The following is a 15,768-nucleotide window of genomic DNA, read 5'->3' as shown; positions in this document are numbered from 1 at the left end:
TTCCCATGGGAACATAGGTGGGTCAATGCCTGCCGAGGGTGGGTGGCTAACATCACAGGACATCAGCACCTGCCCCGTCTTTGGCGGACACCAAAGGAAATAAAAGTCAGTTGATCCTGACTTTTATTTCCGAGGGCAGGGAAAAGAAGAAGCTGGGGGCCATGTGTAAGCTGCACAAGGTAAGGACACCCACCTGCTTGCCTACCCATACCAACCTTTATACCTACTTATACCTGCTCTGCCAATGGCAACCACCTGTATACCTATCTTTGCCTGCTCTGCCACCCACCTGAATATCTACCTATACCTGCTCTGCCACTGGCACTCACCTGTATATCTATGTATAACTGCTCTGCTCCCCCCAATCGCACCTACCTGAATATCTATCTATACCTGTTTTGCCATTGGCACCCACCTGTATGCCTACTTGTACTGCTTTGCAGATGGCATGGGGGCACCAGCTTATATTTCTACTGTACCTATACTGAAACCTGCTCTGCCACTGGTTAGGTGGGCACCATATTTCCTGGTCCATGCAGCAGTAGTGTTGTCCGTGGTGTTGGCCTCTCCTACAGCCTGCGCTCCGAGTACTTTAGCCAGCTCTCTGCATGCAGGAGGCCTGGGATGCAGGCGCTGACCAGGAAAGGAAGGAGCAAAAGGGTTACATATGGCTGCTGAGGGACAGGAAGAAGGAAACCACTGCACCAACTGCTATCTAAAAGTTGCTACCCTGATCCCCTTCCCTAAACCCAGTAATGCATGCCCAGTAATGGCTGCTGTATACCCTCAAGCCCCATTATATGTGATGTACCCACAAACAGTGGAGTAGGACCATAATTTGTAAAATTGTAGGGTCAATGCAACCCACAATATTTTTCACTGTGCACAATTACTGGCAATTGTTACTAAGGACATCAACTAACTGCGAGCTTCAGAGGGCTCGCATCTGCACTGCACTTCCCTCCTAAGCACTGCAACATTGTAAGGGTAAAGGGATAAATAAAAAATAATTAAGGTTGAGCATGCGCACAAGCTGCAGTTAGGGAAGTGAATGGGGAAAGAGAAAATAAAAAGAATTGTGAATGTGCGCAAGCCCCTGGCTTCTAGGGACTGCATCAGTTGCAGACCCTAGAACCATATTGTGGCAGACAGAGGAACTTACACATGTGAACCGCCACTCTCTTTCTGCATCGAATTTGCTAGGGACTTCTGCAGCCCCTAGAAGCATATTATGGTTGGCAGAGGAACTTACGCACCACCACCCCAACTGCTAGGGATTACATTGGCTGCAGTCCTTAGACGCATATTTTGCAAGGTTGCCTACCCTTCTGGAATGGCCAGGAGGCTCCCAAAAATTGCCGCCGGTCTCCCACTTCCTCCCCCTCCAGGGGTCCGTGGTGATCAAATGAAGCAAATCACCCCCCTCTGTGTAATGTCTGCATTACTGGCATTGCATGTCGGGGGTATGGCCATGATGATGCAATCATGCTGGCCAAGCCCTCAGACAGATCTTCCTATAAGCTTCACCCCCACCCACTTCTTTTATGACACCCCCCCGGCATCCCCGCCCCCCCCCGTCCGTCCCCCCCGTCCCCCACTACTCAAGGCTCTCCCAGAAAGGGCAGCCTAAAAGTAGAAAAGCCTGTTATTATGGCTGGCAGGGTAACTTATACATGCCCGCCACAGCCCTTCTCAACCGAGACTTCTAGGGACTGCATTACTAGCATGGCATTACAGTATAAAACTGATAGGGTGAATTCCTGTGGTAAGGAGCAGAGCATGGAGAAAAATCTTGCAGGTGGGGATTGGGAGAAAGTATTCAGTTAGGAGAAGAGTAAAGTTGCCGGTGGAAGTGGAAAAGGAGGTGAGGTTAATATGAGAGAATTGGGTGAGGGATTTTGTAATAGTTTGATAAGTTTGAATTAGATTCTGAAGGGGAAGGGGATCCACTGCAGGGCTTGTAAAAGAGGGGTAACAGACAGTGTGCTTGGAGAGGAAGATGAGCATGACAGAAACATTGAGAGGAACGAGGTGGGAGACAGTGAGGCCATATTTATCACTGGTGGGTACTGCACTGGTAGAGTCTACCTCCAATTCTTAGCATCGACCTCCAAAATATTTTTTTTTAGTGCCAAATGTACAGCAATAAACCCTTTGAATGGCTAGAGCCTGAACATGGTTAGTCAATGGGAAACTGTAACACGTTCTGTTTTGTAAGAACATATGAAGAACTACACATCAATAGACGGATCACAGAGGCTTACATTATCAGAGCATGGAATCCTCCGAAAAGCTTCCACTGCAGCCAGTCTAATGGTGTCTGGATTACTTTTTAACATTGCGCACAGGCCGAGTGTTGGGATTAATGAACTTGCAGCAACTCCAGCATTCCCAATTGCTTTTAGAACAAGCTGTATCTAAAAAATGTAGAAACAAAAAGGATCTTGTTAGTTAGTTGTAATTTTCTTTGGCAGAACATTTGATCACTGAAATCCATTAATTCCATTGCATATCAGTCACATTCGGCTTCGCCTGTGTAACATAATGCATTATTTATACAGTAGTATGGTCATGGCCAACATTATTACCACAGACCTTCTGAGCTTCCTCTGGCTCTTCGGTGGAACAGTTCTCACCCAGGAGTCCATGCAAATATTGCATTACCACTTGCACTTGTGGAAACTCTTGGCAGCCTGAGTTGTCCAAACAAAAGTGGTGTATGAGGGCTGTAATGGCTAGGTACACACTCTGGCTGGCTCCAGGCTCTTGTAGTAAAGGCTGAAAGACAGTTACAATTCCTGATGTATGTCATCTGAAACATCGTGTGTCCACAATCTCCCCTGACTTATTAGGGGTTACATTCAAACAAAATTATATAGATGACTTAGACGTATTCAACATGAGTTACACATCTATCTACAATAAGCCTTGCCTTATGAGATGTCTGGCGCAAATGATCTGCCTGGTCCTGTGGAGGTCTCTTCTAGCAAGTAGCGGAGGACTCACTGACAGATTCTAACAGTCATTTCTCCAACATCAGAATCCCGGCTGTCAGGAGCTGAGCAGTAGGAATCCTGACTTACATGGGCTAATTCCCCTTTTGGGGGTCCACGACCCCCATAGAGGAAGAATAGAATATCCACCCAGCCCGCAGAGTGGCGAGCACAGTGATGTCGGAGAAATGACCGTTGGAATCCCGACTGTCGGTAAGTTATACCATAACCATTCTAGCATCAGGCATCTCTTCTATGGGAAAAAAATTATCTTAGTTGCAATTCATCATGACTAGCAAGCACCAGGAGACTGATGATTCATTTAATATGAGACTATTGTGTATCTGTGTTCAACTGTGTCTATATATGAAGCACAAGGGAACATGGCAAGGAAAAAACTAAAAACGCCAGTGCCACTACATTGCAGCACTATGTATACAGATTCAGAGACTGAGTCACACACAGATATAATGTAAATGTGTCACAAAGCCTATCTTAGTGGAATAGCCTCACTTCAGAAGTGGTAGAGGCTAAGACAGTACAACAATTTAAAGATGCATAGGATAGACATAAGGATATCCTTACAAAGACATATGGCTCAAATAGGGTTTAAGGGTATCAATATGGTTAAAAAAGAGGCAAATTAGATTGGCTAAATGGTTCTTATCTGCCGTCAAATTCTATGTTTTTATGTCTTCTACCGACATTTCTGTACCCCGCATTTAAAATGCTGGGTCATTTTGCCGGGAGCAGCCTGAAAATTTCTACCTGACAATTTGCTGAATAATACTGGTATTTCTGTGTGAAAGGGTCAACCCGGGATGCAAATCCCGGGTCCTTGACTCTGGTAAATTCCAGGGTCGGAGACCAGGGATGTATGACCCGGGTTGACCCTTTCACACAGAAAAAGAACCCATGTTATTCACAAAAATTACCGGCTAATACGCCCAACACTAGCAGTCTTACTGGACTTGGCACACTGAGAGGGGCTGTTTTGAGCAACTGCAGCAATGATGAATGAAGACACATCTGTATGTACAGCAAGACATTACTCACTTTTAAATGTTAAGTATAATAAATGAATAACAAACCTTATGAAGGCAAACCACAGCTAATAAAAACAACATATTTTTGGTTGCTTATGTTCTTTGGAAACAATTCTGAGATACAGTGAGTATAGTTCCAGATTTTCTATTGGCCTGTTTTCTGTTCCCCCATAGCAACACTATAGTTTAGATATCCTTTCTCTTTGCTTTTTAGAAAATGATAGAATCTGATTAGTTGCTATGGGCAATGCCTCCACCTGTCTGTTTATAAGCTTGAATACAGTATATCTCCCCCCTTAGTTCCTATCTTGCAGCTTAGATCCATTACAGCTAAATACTGCAAATTCCACTCTGAGAGACAGGGGTGAGTAGTACATGTCATTTTTCTTGTTGAACGTAGAAGTTAATTGCAAATGACAGCATTGTATTCTCTATCTACCTTGACGGTACATGGCCAGATAACATTATTTGTCGAAGAAAAGATGGACCATGACACAAAGAGTAAGGATAGACCTGAAAGTAGCCTACAGTTGCACAAGTTACAGACAGGAAATTCAGATTCTAACTTAACCCTTCGAGTGCCAGCATTGCTGTGAGAGATCTTCAAAATATCCACTAAAATAACTATAGCCAAACCAATTAATTGCAGTTTTGGTAAATATTGCCCCTAAAAAAAGAATAGTCGCTGTAAGCGGCACTGGCATTTTTTTGCAAATGTTTTGCAGATCTCTCACAGCATCGTTGGCAATCAAAGGGTTAAGTAGGGTACAATTGGGGAGGGGCTAAAAATTTGGATTGTTGACCTAGATGTAATTGTACAGTTGGAAAAAAAGATTTTAAATCTAATCACATGGAAAATTCTTTTTGATGATTTATAGGAATATTTTCATGTCAGCTGTTTTAAGTTATACTACTGACCAAATGAGATTCTATATTAACGAATAAAAGATGTTACATACAATGAGTCACAACATCACAACACATTAGTAACCTCATTGTTTAAAGCATTTGTATGCTTCTAGCACAGCAGTTTCTAATAGACTTTATGTATGGAGAATAATCTGACAATGAAGGTTTCGGTGGGTGAATGCAGAGACAGTGGGCCTGATTCAGATCTGATGCTGCTGTGTGAATTAGCAGCGGCCAGCGAACAGGGAATTGTGAATGATTTGTGGCTGCATGCTTTGGGCAAAGTTCTGATAATATAAAATTATTGGGGCAGATGTATTAAGATTTAACAAGAGATAAATCCAAGGATGATAAAGAGAGATAAACGTCCAGCCAATAACCTGCTAACTGCCAAGTTACAGCCTGAGTTTGAAAAAACTCAGTAAGGAGCTGATTGGCTGGACGTTTATCTCTCCTTATCACCCTTGGATTTATCTCTTGTTAAGGCTTAATACATCTGCCCCATGATCTTTGTAAAATGATAACGTGTTCTTACAGTTAGAGATCCAATCATGCCCTGAGTTGGTTCTGGTATAAATGCCAGTGACCATAGAAATGATTCCGCTTTCTCATCTTCTAATTCCTTTGACAGCAAGATTTCTTTCATTAAACCGACACAGGCCTCTGTTCCACAGGATGGCAGGGCGTCCAGCAATGGTTGCCTGAAACAGAAAAGTTTAATTGGAAAAATTTCACTTTTCTAAAATTCATGTGATCTAACTATTCAAACGAAGGCGACAGTCAATGAAAAAAGTAAAAAGGAAAATACAAAGCGGATTTACAGTATACTGGCAGCATTTCTTAAATTTTTGCGAATGCAAATTCATTGCAGGTCCTTGGATGTATAGTTTGGGTTATGAAGAAATCTATTTACTGTAGCTATGCTCACTGCACACCAGGGCAGGATTAGGGCCTTATTCTGGTTCACTCCTTCTGGCAAATTCCTTCTTAGATGGACAAAACCATGTGCACTGCAGGTGGGGCAGATGTAAAATGTGCAGAGAGAATTAGATTTGGGTAAGTTATTTTGTTTCTGTGCAGGGAAAATACTGGCTGAAAATAATCACTTTGAAGTAAAACCCCACCCAAACATAACTCTCTCTGCACAAGTAACATCTACCCCACCCCGCAGTGCACATGATTTTGTCCATCTAAGAAGGTATTTGCCAGGAGTGAACCAGAATAATAAACCTTGGGGGAAGGCCAAGGGCAATTAATACCCCTTTCACACTGCAGTTTTTAACCGGTATATTGACTTTTTTTTGCCTTTTAAAATGGTTAGAGCTGCAGTGTTAAAGCGCAAAATAACCGGTAATTGCAAAGTCCTACACAGTTCAGAGCCGTTTTTTATGCAGTGAGCACTGAGCTGGTCCTGCTCTGCGCATATGTAATGAGGGGATCCCGCTCATTAAATATGCACTGTGCTGTCTCATAGCTACTGTGTGTCCTGTTCTCTTCCAGCTGCTTCAGACTGCAAACCTGCTTGAGACCCAGTATTTATGTGCGGTGAGAAAGGGGTTTTACTTGCTCTGACCCATTTTAAGAAATGTTCTAAATACAGAGTCTAAGCAGGTTTTGCGGTGTGAAAGCAGCATAATACAGGGTGCACTGCCCACCCCCACTTCTTTGGCCCTCCACACTTTTTTTTAAAGAGGCAATCATTTACACTTCAAAATCAAACTGGTTTTGCAGTGTAAATGATTGCCGCTTTAAAAAAACTTTAGATTTCTTACCAAATCTCTCACTTTCTGAATCTCTCATCCTATTAAATTTCCCCCACAGTGTCTAGATAGACAGTGAATAGCTATACCCCAAAAGATTGACATGTAATAGGTTGGAGTTTTTCACATTTTTGAGGATGTCAATGTCGACAAAGCTCGCTATGCTTTTGGCTTATCCCTCTATGCCGACATGGATGGTGAATTAAGAACAAGCCAGTTTAAACCTAAAAATCATGACAAGCTCATGTCCCTCTGGTCACATGTCTAGCTTTTTTATGTTGACATTTGACCCTGTCGATCTATCGCATGTTGACCTTTTGGGGTAGACCTATTGACTGTAGATCTATCAACTGGAACCACTTGTCATCCTGGCTTCCCCCACTATGTGACTGCACAGAGCAAGTACAGGTGCAACAGTGGGCTCAGATAGGGGAGTGTATGTTAGATTGTGTATATCAAATTTAAACCAATGGTGTACATTACAGTTAATCTGGTGCATTAATAATGTACTGCTTAGAATTCCACATAACTTGAACCCAATTGAGCATCTGTGGGACAACCTCGATCCTCATTTTCGTTCTATGCATCCTCCGCCACGCACCCTCCAGCAAAATGTGGGATGCACTGCAGTCAGCATGGCTTCAGGAACCTGTGCCAACCTACCTGCACCTTACTGAGTCACTTCCAGCCTGTCTAGCTGCTGTCTGTGCTGCACATGGCGGTTACTCTGGCTATTCCCTGGTGGTCAGAATAATGTGACTGGACTGCATATATTCTCTGTTTGGCCATGTATAATATTTTGCCATGCTTCCTTGCTCCCAGCTCCTACAGAGTATCTTCTGGTTAAATCAAATAAGGAGTAACTTTAAGGTTGCTTTATGTTATCCTCATTCTAGCATACTGAAAACTCTTTAGTTTGCCAGCATGGATGGTATTATGGTTAGCATTACTGCTTCACAGTACTGAGGTCATGGGTTAAATTCCCACCATGGGCCTATCTGTGCGGAGTTTGTGTAATCTCCCTGTGTTTGCATGGGTTTCCTCAAGGTACTCCCACAATACAAAAGTAGGATAATTGGCTCCCAACCAAATGAACCCCAAAATAAATGTGTGTGGAATATAGATTGTAAGCTTCACTGGGACAGGGACTGACGTGAATGGCCAAATATTCTCTGTAAATAACTGGTAATAATAATAATAATAATAATAATAATAATAATAATAATAATTTCATAAAGAAAACCATGTCCTCAAATTTTGAATAAATCTGAGAAAATGATGGTCTGAAAAGGAATTATTGTTTGATTTAATACATATTTGAATTAAATTTTCAAAAGCTTAGTAAATAGAAAACTTTATTGGCAAACTAATTATGCCATTGGAATGCAGAAGAGAACAATTGTAATTAGGCATATTTTCAATAATGACTACATTGTTTAATCTGAACACTTGGGTCAAAAGTAGCAAGGGAAATGCAAGATTTAAAGAGAATAATTCAAAAACATCATTTCCCAGTGAGCCTGCATTCTTCTTCCCAGAAATATATCTTGCCAGGGCCAGGCTTAAGAAAGATGGTAATAATATGCATTAAAATGAAACAGATTCTCTGTGATAGATGTCAGTCATGAGTCAGAAAGAGACAAGGGAAAGACAGGTGCACTACATCATTTCACATGGGGGATCCAGACCGTGCAGCCTGGAGGATTACATTTGCATCCGAATGAAAGCTTTCACCCACAACTCGCTTAGTCATTCTGGCTCTTTGTAGACATTAATACATTGTTCCTGCAGGATAACACTTGGTTACAGCAAAGTTTAGAATATGTGGGGCTAGGAACTTCGGATCATTGTCATGTGGTATCCCACCTAATAGAGAATGCTTCGAAGAAGTAGCTAATCCCTTCTCTGTGGGATTCTGACTTTCGCTCATTAATAAAGATTTATCACTTCTCATTATTACATACAGTATATGCCAAAAGTGGCTATTTATAACATTTCTATAGCGTACGAACAGAAGACTTCAACATTACTTAGATAGTTGCCAGTTCAACTGTCACAGTTTTTCTTAAACCCTGGGTCCCCTATCACTATGTATCTACCTTCAATTCTAAAAGTTGAGGTGTTTCCCACAGCAACCAATTCGATTCTATCATGTACTAGATAAATGACAACTTAAATCTAATTGGTTGGTATGAGAATCATTTCACAGACCCAACATGCACCAGTCATCTTAAGCCACACTCCGTTTCAGTCTGCACTGCCCTGCCACCGACGCCATATCAATCTACTGCCGAATTAAACATAGACAGAAACAGGTGCAGTTTTCTTTAATGGGAGTTTAAGTATTAATAGCTTATATTGTAATATAATGAAGATAAGAAATTATGATTTTATTGTTTTACTAGAGTAAAAGGTGCCCATACACAGTACAATTATTGTAAACAATATCACATCTCATCTCATTGCATCGCATAGGTTTAGCAATGCGATGAGATTAGATCTAGTACAAAAAGTATGGGCAGCACATACTTTTTGTGCTGTGCGATGAGATGCGCGGTGTTCATCGCACCTTTCGGTTGAAGATAGTTTTAGGTGAAAGCAGCAGGGTTTCAAGACATTGATGAGTAGAACGGAATCAAATCGGACACAAGGGCTACAAGCCTGTGATGGGATCGATGGAGCATTGCTACATTGGGGGTTATTGGGGGCATTATACAAGATAACACAATGCACACCAATGCCTACAAGCATAGTAACTTTGAGTGTCACCTCACTCCAAATTACAAAATGTAGGTGACATGAGGTAGTTAGCAACACAGATGCTTTTTCCTACCAGTAACGAATGTTTCAAATAAATGTCCCAAAAAAATTGAAAGTTGTAGACAAACCACATATGAAAGGAGTGATCTACTTTAACTTGTCAATCTTTTGTACCTGTCGGCATCTTTCATGTCAACCATATTGTATTATTACTATTATTATCCTTTATTTATATGGTGCCACAAGGGTTCCGCAGCATCTAACAATACATCGGCCTAATGAGTTCCGAACTATACATTGTCAGTCTTTCACCCTGATACCAGTTATTTGATATTAAAGACCCTTTTGTAACTGCACACACAAAGCAGACAATAGGACCTACTGTATCACCTGAAGGGATGAAAGGTTTACTGTACACATATAGTGATTATTGTTCTTAACATTTTACACCTTATACCTTTATTTCACATTACCGTGTTATTGAGATTTAAATTTAAAAAAAGCTCCTTTGAAACGGTCTGAAAAATTTCTTGGACTAATCATAGAGAATGAAACATCATAGACTAAGCATATTTTTGACTTTGGGTTTCGTTTGTAGGTATGGGAGCTACCGCTATCAATGACAGTGAGGAGAGTCCTGGGTCCCCCTGTTAGGAGCCTGGAACCCGGTTCATGCCCATAAGTGGCGGCTTGTATTCCCATGCGTAAACTACTGACTATAATGGGCTGCATCAGCTGCAGCCCGTAGAAGGCAGTTAGGGCTGACAACCAGGTAAGGAGTGGCTTCCCACAAAAACCAAGCTTTCTGCTTATTGCAGCCTGGACTGGCAGTCCCAAAGGGAGGGAACTTCTCCCAATGGAACTGCCTGTCATGCGGTTGACTGCCAATCGCAGTGAAGCCCCTGAGCCAGTTCAGTCAGGCTGTGTGTATAAAATGACAGGTAGGAGCTGTTTCATTGGTATATCTCCAGCTGCTTTATCTGTCTCCAAGGCTATGCTGGCCATACACTAGGATGATATTATTCAAACCCACAACCAGGTTAAATTTAATAAACCCTGCACTGTGTGGCAGTGTCTGAGAGCAAACAAAAATCAGCCATTTGCATCCACACGGATGAAAAACATGAGGAAAAGCAAACCTATTAATCATTTTAGTGTTGAGGTAACTGTCCCCCCCACTGAACGATAAGTAGGCAGACATTGGTGGCAGTGTTTGCCTACTTTTGACACCATCGGGATCGCTGACAAATCAGTAGCAGGTAAGGATCAGTGCTGCTGGGCAGCATGGAATCCCACACAGCAAAACAAACAGCTGTGTACTAGTGTTCCCTGCAAAGGTTCCTCCCCCCCCCCCCCCCCCCCCCCTTCCAAAATCACATGGCAATTCTCTACTATTGAGAAGATCTGATACATTTGCCAACTTAATTATTCCTTGTAGTATTCAGTATTTCAACAATCAGTAGGATTTGGATACCAATATATTAGATATAGTCAAATTGGACATAGATCATACATGTTTAAGGCAGAATGCTCTGTATACAATGTGTATGTCAATATCTCTAAATGAGGACCTTCTACTGATTCATCTATACTTGAGTTGCTGAAAACAAACAAACAAAATATATTAGATGTACTTACCAGTTGTCTCTGCACTTGAAGGAAGACCTTTGCCAAAGATCAGATAAAGCTTCAGGTGAAAGAAGTCTCAGCTCAAACACTAAATTCATGAACATGTCTGTGATCTAAAGTAAGAAAGAAGAAAAAAATGACGGTCATTGACTATTGCCGCTTCAAACAGAAAGACTAATAATGCTGAAATTCAAATCTGTGCAATACAGTTGCAGTGAGTGACGTGATCTCAGAGGTAAAGAAGGAAATGCTTACTGTACATTAGCAGAAGAAACATTTATTCCGTATGTCAAACATATTTATTGTAAATGTATTATTGCTACAACTGGACTTAACAATGAGTAGTGCAATTCTTGTGATGCACGGGACTGCAACACAAAAACAAACATTCTTCCCAAAATGCAAACATTTTCGTGGGTCTTAAGCTATAGGGTAAGGCAATGCTACTCAGCAATTAAGATTCCATATAACAACTATTTTTTAACAGACCATTTTAAATAATATATATTGTAGACCTTACTATACAGTTGAAAGGATGTAACAATTATGACACACAATACAGGTTGAGTATCCCGTATCCGGATATCCGTTATCCGAATTATTCCAAAAACCGTGTTTTTTTTTTTGAATAGTTCAAATTTTTTTTCTTCTCCCCCCCGCTCCCCCCCTGACCCTTTTTTTATACTTACCTAGTCCCCGGCGTCCACGGCAGGCCTTCAGCTTCATCTCCGGCGTCTCCAGCGGTCCCAGGAGTGCATTGCGTGAGTACCCAGGCATGCCGGTGACGTCACCGGCGTGCCTCGGAACTCGCGCAATGCACTCCTGGGACCGCTGGAGACGCTAGAGATGAAGCCGAAGGCCTGCCATGGACGCCGGAGGACTCCATGGACACCAGGGGACCATTGGGGACCCACCAGGGGACAGGTAAGTATATAAAAAAATATATTCCAAAAACCGTAAAAAATTCCTTATCCGGAATGCTCGTGGTCCCGAGCATTTCGGATAAGGGATACTCAATCTGTACCATATAACTGACAGATGGTGTAAAGGATATTTTTTGGGGGGGTAATAAGTGTTTTCTTGGCGTCATACTGTGAAAATTGTGATAGCAATGACCGCTAAATGTGCATACACACTTAGCGTTTTTTTGCCCAGCATGTATGCAGAGCGATGATGGGGGAAATCGCTGGGTTTAAAATTGCTCAGTGCATACACACCCCGCCCACCCTGTCACTCGTCTGCTGGTAATACCAGCATTTACCACTCATTGCCGAGCCGTACACACAGTGTCGTTTGAACTGAAAGAAGCTCAAATGGCAAAACTGAGCTGCTTTCAGCTAAGAATCACCCAGTATGTATGAGCCTTAATCTTCAGGGTCTATAAGATTATTACAGACAATCACGTGTTATACAATTTGCAAGCCCAAACTACTGGTTTGGTTTCTTTTGCATCCCCTTTTTTACCATATAGTACATGCTTACAAAGGTGTCGTTTTGCACTCGGGCAAGCCATGCTGCACTGCAGGGTAAATACTGGCTGTTTTTGCCTGTAGCCCACAAATCCTGGACAGCATGATTTTTTTTGTAGCAAATTAGATTTGAGCTAAGACACACCCCTCTAAAAGCTAAATCTCTCTGCACATTTGAAATCTATCCCACACTTATTTATTAGCAGTTTCTTATATAGCGCACACAGATTCCGTAGCACTTTACAGATAATATTTGAACATTCACATCAGTCCCTGCCCCAGTGGAGCTTACAATCTATATTCCCTACTACATGTACATGCACACACACACTCTAGGGTTAATTTTATTAAGAGCCAATTAACCTACCAGTATATTTTTGGATTATGGGAGGAAACCGGAGTACCCGGAGGAAACCCACGCAAGTACGGGGAGAATATACAAACTCCTCACAGTTAGGGCCATGGTGGTAATGCTAACCATTACACCATCCGTACTGCCTCATGTAGTGCAACATGGTTTTGTCCAGGTGTAAAGTTAGACTTTTTTACTGTTGTGCCCCCGAAGCTGAATCAGCCCATGACTTGTTATTTTCTGAGCCTACTACACCATAGTCATCATTCTATCACATCCATTACACTGTACTAGTAATTGAGATATCATCACTTTCTTATATACTGATTAACTTAGTTTGCTTACTGTCATATTGTCTGGGTAATAATGGAATGCCACTGTACTACCTTTTGACTATTTCATTATCTCTTCATGACTAACCCTCTCATGCATAGACCTTTCTCTCCCCGTCCCTCTTTTACATCTCTTACCCCACTTTTATAAGATTCCACTCTATCTCCACTATCTCCCTCTCATTCTTCTGACCGAAAATCCAACCCTCCTCAATGTAACTGCACCTCTTTTAACCTCATCCACATGTCTTTTGTCTCTCCCCTTCTCATATGTCCAGTGAAATGTCAGGTAAATCTACATCAAGATGATCTCCATCCATGACCTCTTCATCTACTGTATAACTTCCTAAATGTTCTAGCTGACAGGAAACCCTGTCTGTCACCTTCTGACATTGGCTATCTTGCTTGGCTATCTTAAGGGCGCTTCTTCTTCCACACCCCCAGACACAATGGCCATACTAGTGGTTGTGTTGTGGCCATTGTATCCCCTAAGTGCAGTTTCTATGCCATTCCCCTGGAACAGGCTACCTCATTATCATCCTTTGAAGACCACTACACTCACCTCTTCCATCCTATGCCCCTTGGCATTGCCAGCATTTTTCATCTCACTGGTCCAGTTACCCAATATTTTTATAACTTTTCGGCCTGGCTTCCCCACTTTCTGTTCTTTTACACCCCCATTCCTTATCCTTAGAGACTTTAACATCCTAGGTATCTGTGTGAATGTATATACTATCTAAATGTGAAAAACTCGGGTTTACTTTTTTTCACATGTCTTCATTTTGACCCTGTTGTCCTTTTGGGGTAGACCTATTGACTGCCTCTGTAATAACCCGTATCAGTTTTAGACAGATGCAGGATGTTGCCCCATCGAGTAACCTCCTTAATAATAATAATTATTAAGTTAACAACTATGATGATTTTTAGACAAGGATTAATCACTAAGGTTTAAAATGAATTATAACACTATGCTTAAAGTGTCCCATAGTTTAGACCATACCCAGCTCCAGCCCTTAAGCTACATTAGATCCAATTCTCCTGAGAAGTTTCTCACTGCCGTGGTAACGTTTTATAACACATAAATTGGTTTTTCGGTAAACAGACATTAACCTTGTAACATTTTTATGATCAGAGAAAGCGGTTTGCTGAGACTGTTCCAAAAACAACTACGGTTTGGAGTTATGTTCTGCCAACACTTCATTTTCTACAAAGCAGCCTCCCATTGGCTGCCAGCAGGACTAATTAAATGAACCAGGCACTCAGCAAGCAATCACAATGTGTCTCTTCTTCTTCAGATGCACAGAGGTAGACCACAAATAAGAAGCACTTGACATATCTGCTTACACATTCACTTTGACTTGCTTCTAAACTATTGACCCTGCACAGTTATCCTGTGTATGCTTTCATAACCCAATTCATGACTGCACATCAAAGAGCGTCCAGCTGATGTTATGGAGAGTTCTTATGCTGCAGCAAGGTTTGCAATTTGCAGTAATTCACAAGTATATCAATCAATGTTGTTCAATTAAGGGCTAACTACTTTAAAAAAAAATAACAATAAAAAAACAAGCAATATTAATAGCTATGCCTTCCATAAAAAACACATATAGCAGAATCCGAATTGAGTTGGTCCATATGACATGTTCAAGTCCACGTGATCCTTTTCCATTTCTGTTATATGAAATGTTACAAAAACCATAATTGCTAAATAAATAGTGATATAAATATCACACGTTGCAGTGTGAACCAAGAACAGTATTGGTCATAGCACAATATTGGTCATAGCACGCAAATAAGCAGCAGTGGGACATAAACCAGTGTTTAGGTGCCGCTGAAGGGTGTATGGAGTAGATGATAGTATAAGTAAGGTAAGCCACAGCACCTGAGGACAGAGGGCCCTGCTCGTTCTAAAATGGGAGCGGAAGGTAGTGGACACAGATTGGGGACCCAGTGAACAAGGAAGAGAGGGTTAGAATGAGAAATTGCCATGTTTGCTCAAGAAATGGGGTTTGAGAGCTCTGCCTGAAGTTTTGCAGAAAGGTGGAATGTCTGTTAAGGAGAGGGATAGAAATCCAGAAGAAGGGAGCAGCACGGCAAAACCATGGAGGTGGGAATGGGAGGAAGTAATTAATTGGCAAGAAACGGTGGAATTCATTAATGCGAAGTGAATAGGGTGGGCCAGAGTGTAAAAAAAACAGGAGGTCCCATAAGTTAATGGAATTGGAATAGGTGTGGTCTATTGGAGTATGAGGAGATTGAAATGGGTTCTGAAGGGGCAAAAGATCCAACGAAGAGCTTGTAGTAGAGTGGAGGAGTTGAGGATAACTCAATACAGTGCACTTGGGGGCTAGAAGATATTGTGAAGTAGTAGATAATACAATTGTGGGAATTGAGGTTATGCAGGAGGGTTGGATAATGATCAGCTCAGTCTTAAGCCCCATACACACTCAGAAGCCCCTTTCTGTGTTCACAATATCGTCTAGTATGTACACTCAATTTAGTTAACGATGATTGATGT

At 41.7% G+C, this 15,768-nt stretch overlaps 1 protein-coding gene across 2 annotated transcripts in view; it reads right to left on the bottom strand.

The window, feature by feature from the left end:
• The window catches only part of APOLTP (apolipoprotein lipid transfer particle homolog), a 331,079-nt gene that overhangs the window by 263,852 nt on the left and 51,459 nt on the right, over positions 1-15,768 (bottom strand). For both annotated transcript variants that reach the window (XR_014450766.1, XM_083153345.1), the window contains exons 9-12: positions 11,107-11,210; positions 5,484-5,649; positions 2,596-2,778; positions 2,265-2,417 (exon numbers count right to left, since the gene is read on the bottom strand). Coding sequence is in view for 1 of the 2 variants with exons in the window: in XM_083153345.1 (XP_083009471.1) it covers positions 2,265-2,417; positions 2,596-2,778; positions 5,484-5,649; positions 11,107-11,210 (606 nt within the window). In the remaining variant the exon portion in view is untranslated. The remainder of the gene's footprint in view (positions 1-2,264; positions 2,418-2,595; positions 2,779-5,483; positions 5,650-11,106; positions 11,211-15,768) is intronic.

This window comes from Crinia signifera, chromosome 7, assembly GCF_055691185.1.
Source record: "Crinia signifera chromosome 7, ASM5569118v1, whole genome shotgun sequence".
NCBI lineage: Eukaryota > Metazoa > Chordata > Amphibia > Anura > Myobatrachidae > Crinia > Crinia signifera.
The sequence above is the reverse complement of the archived record's forward strand: the minus strand, read 5'-3'. Positions and strand labels throughout refer to the sequence as shown.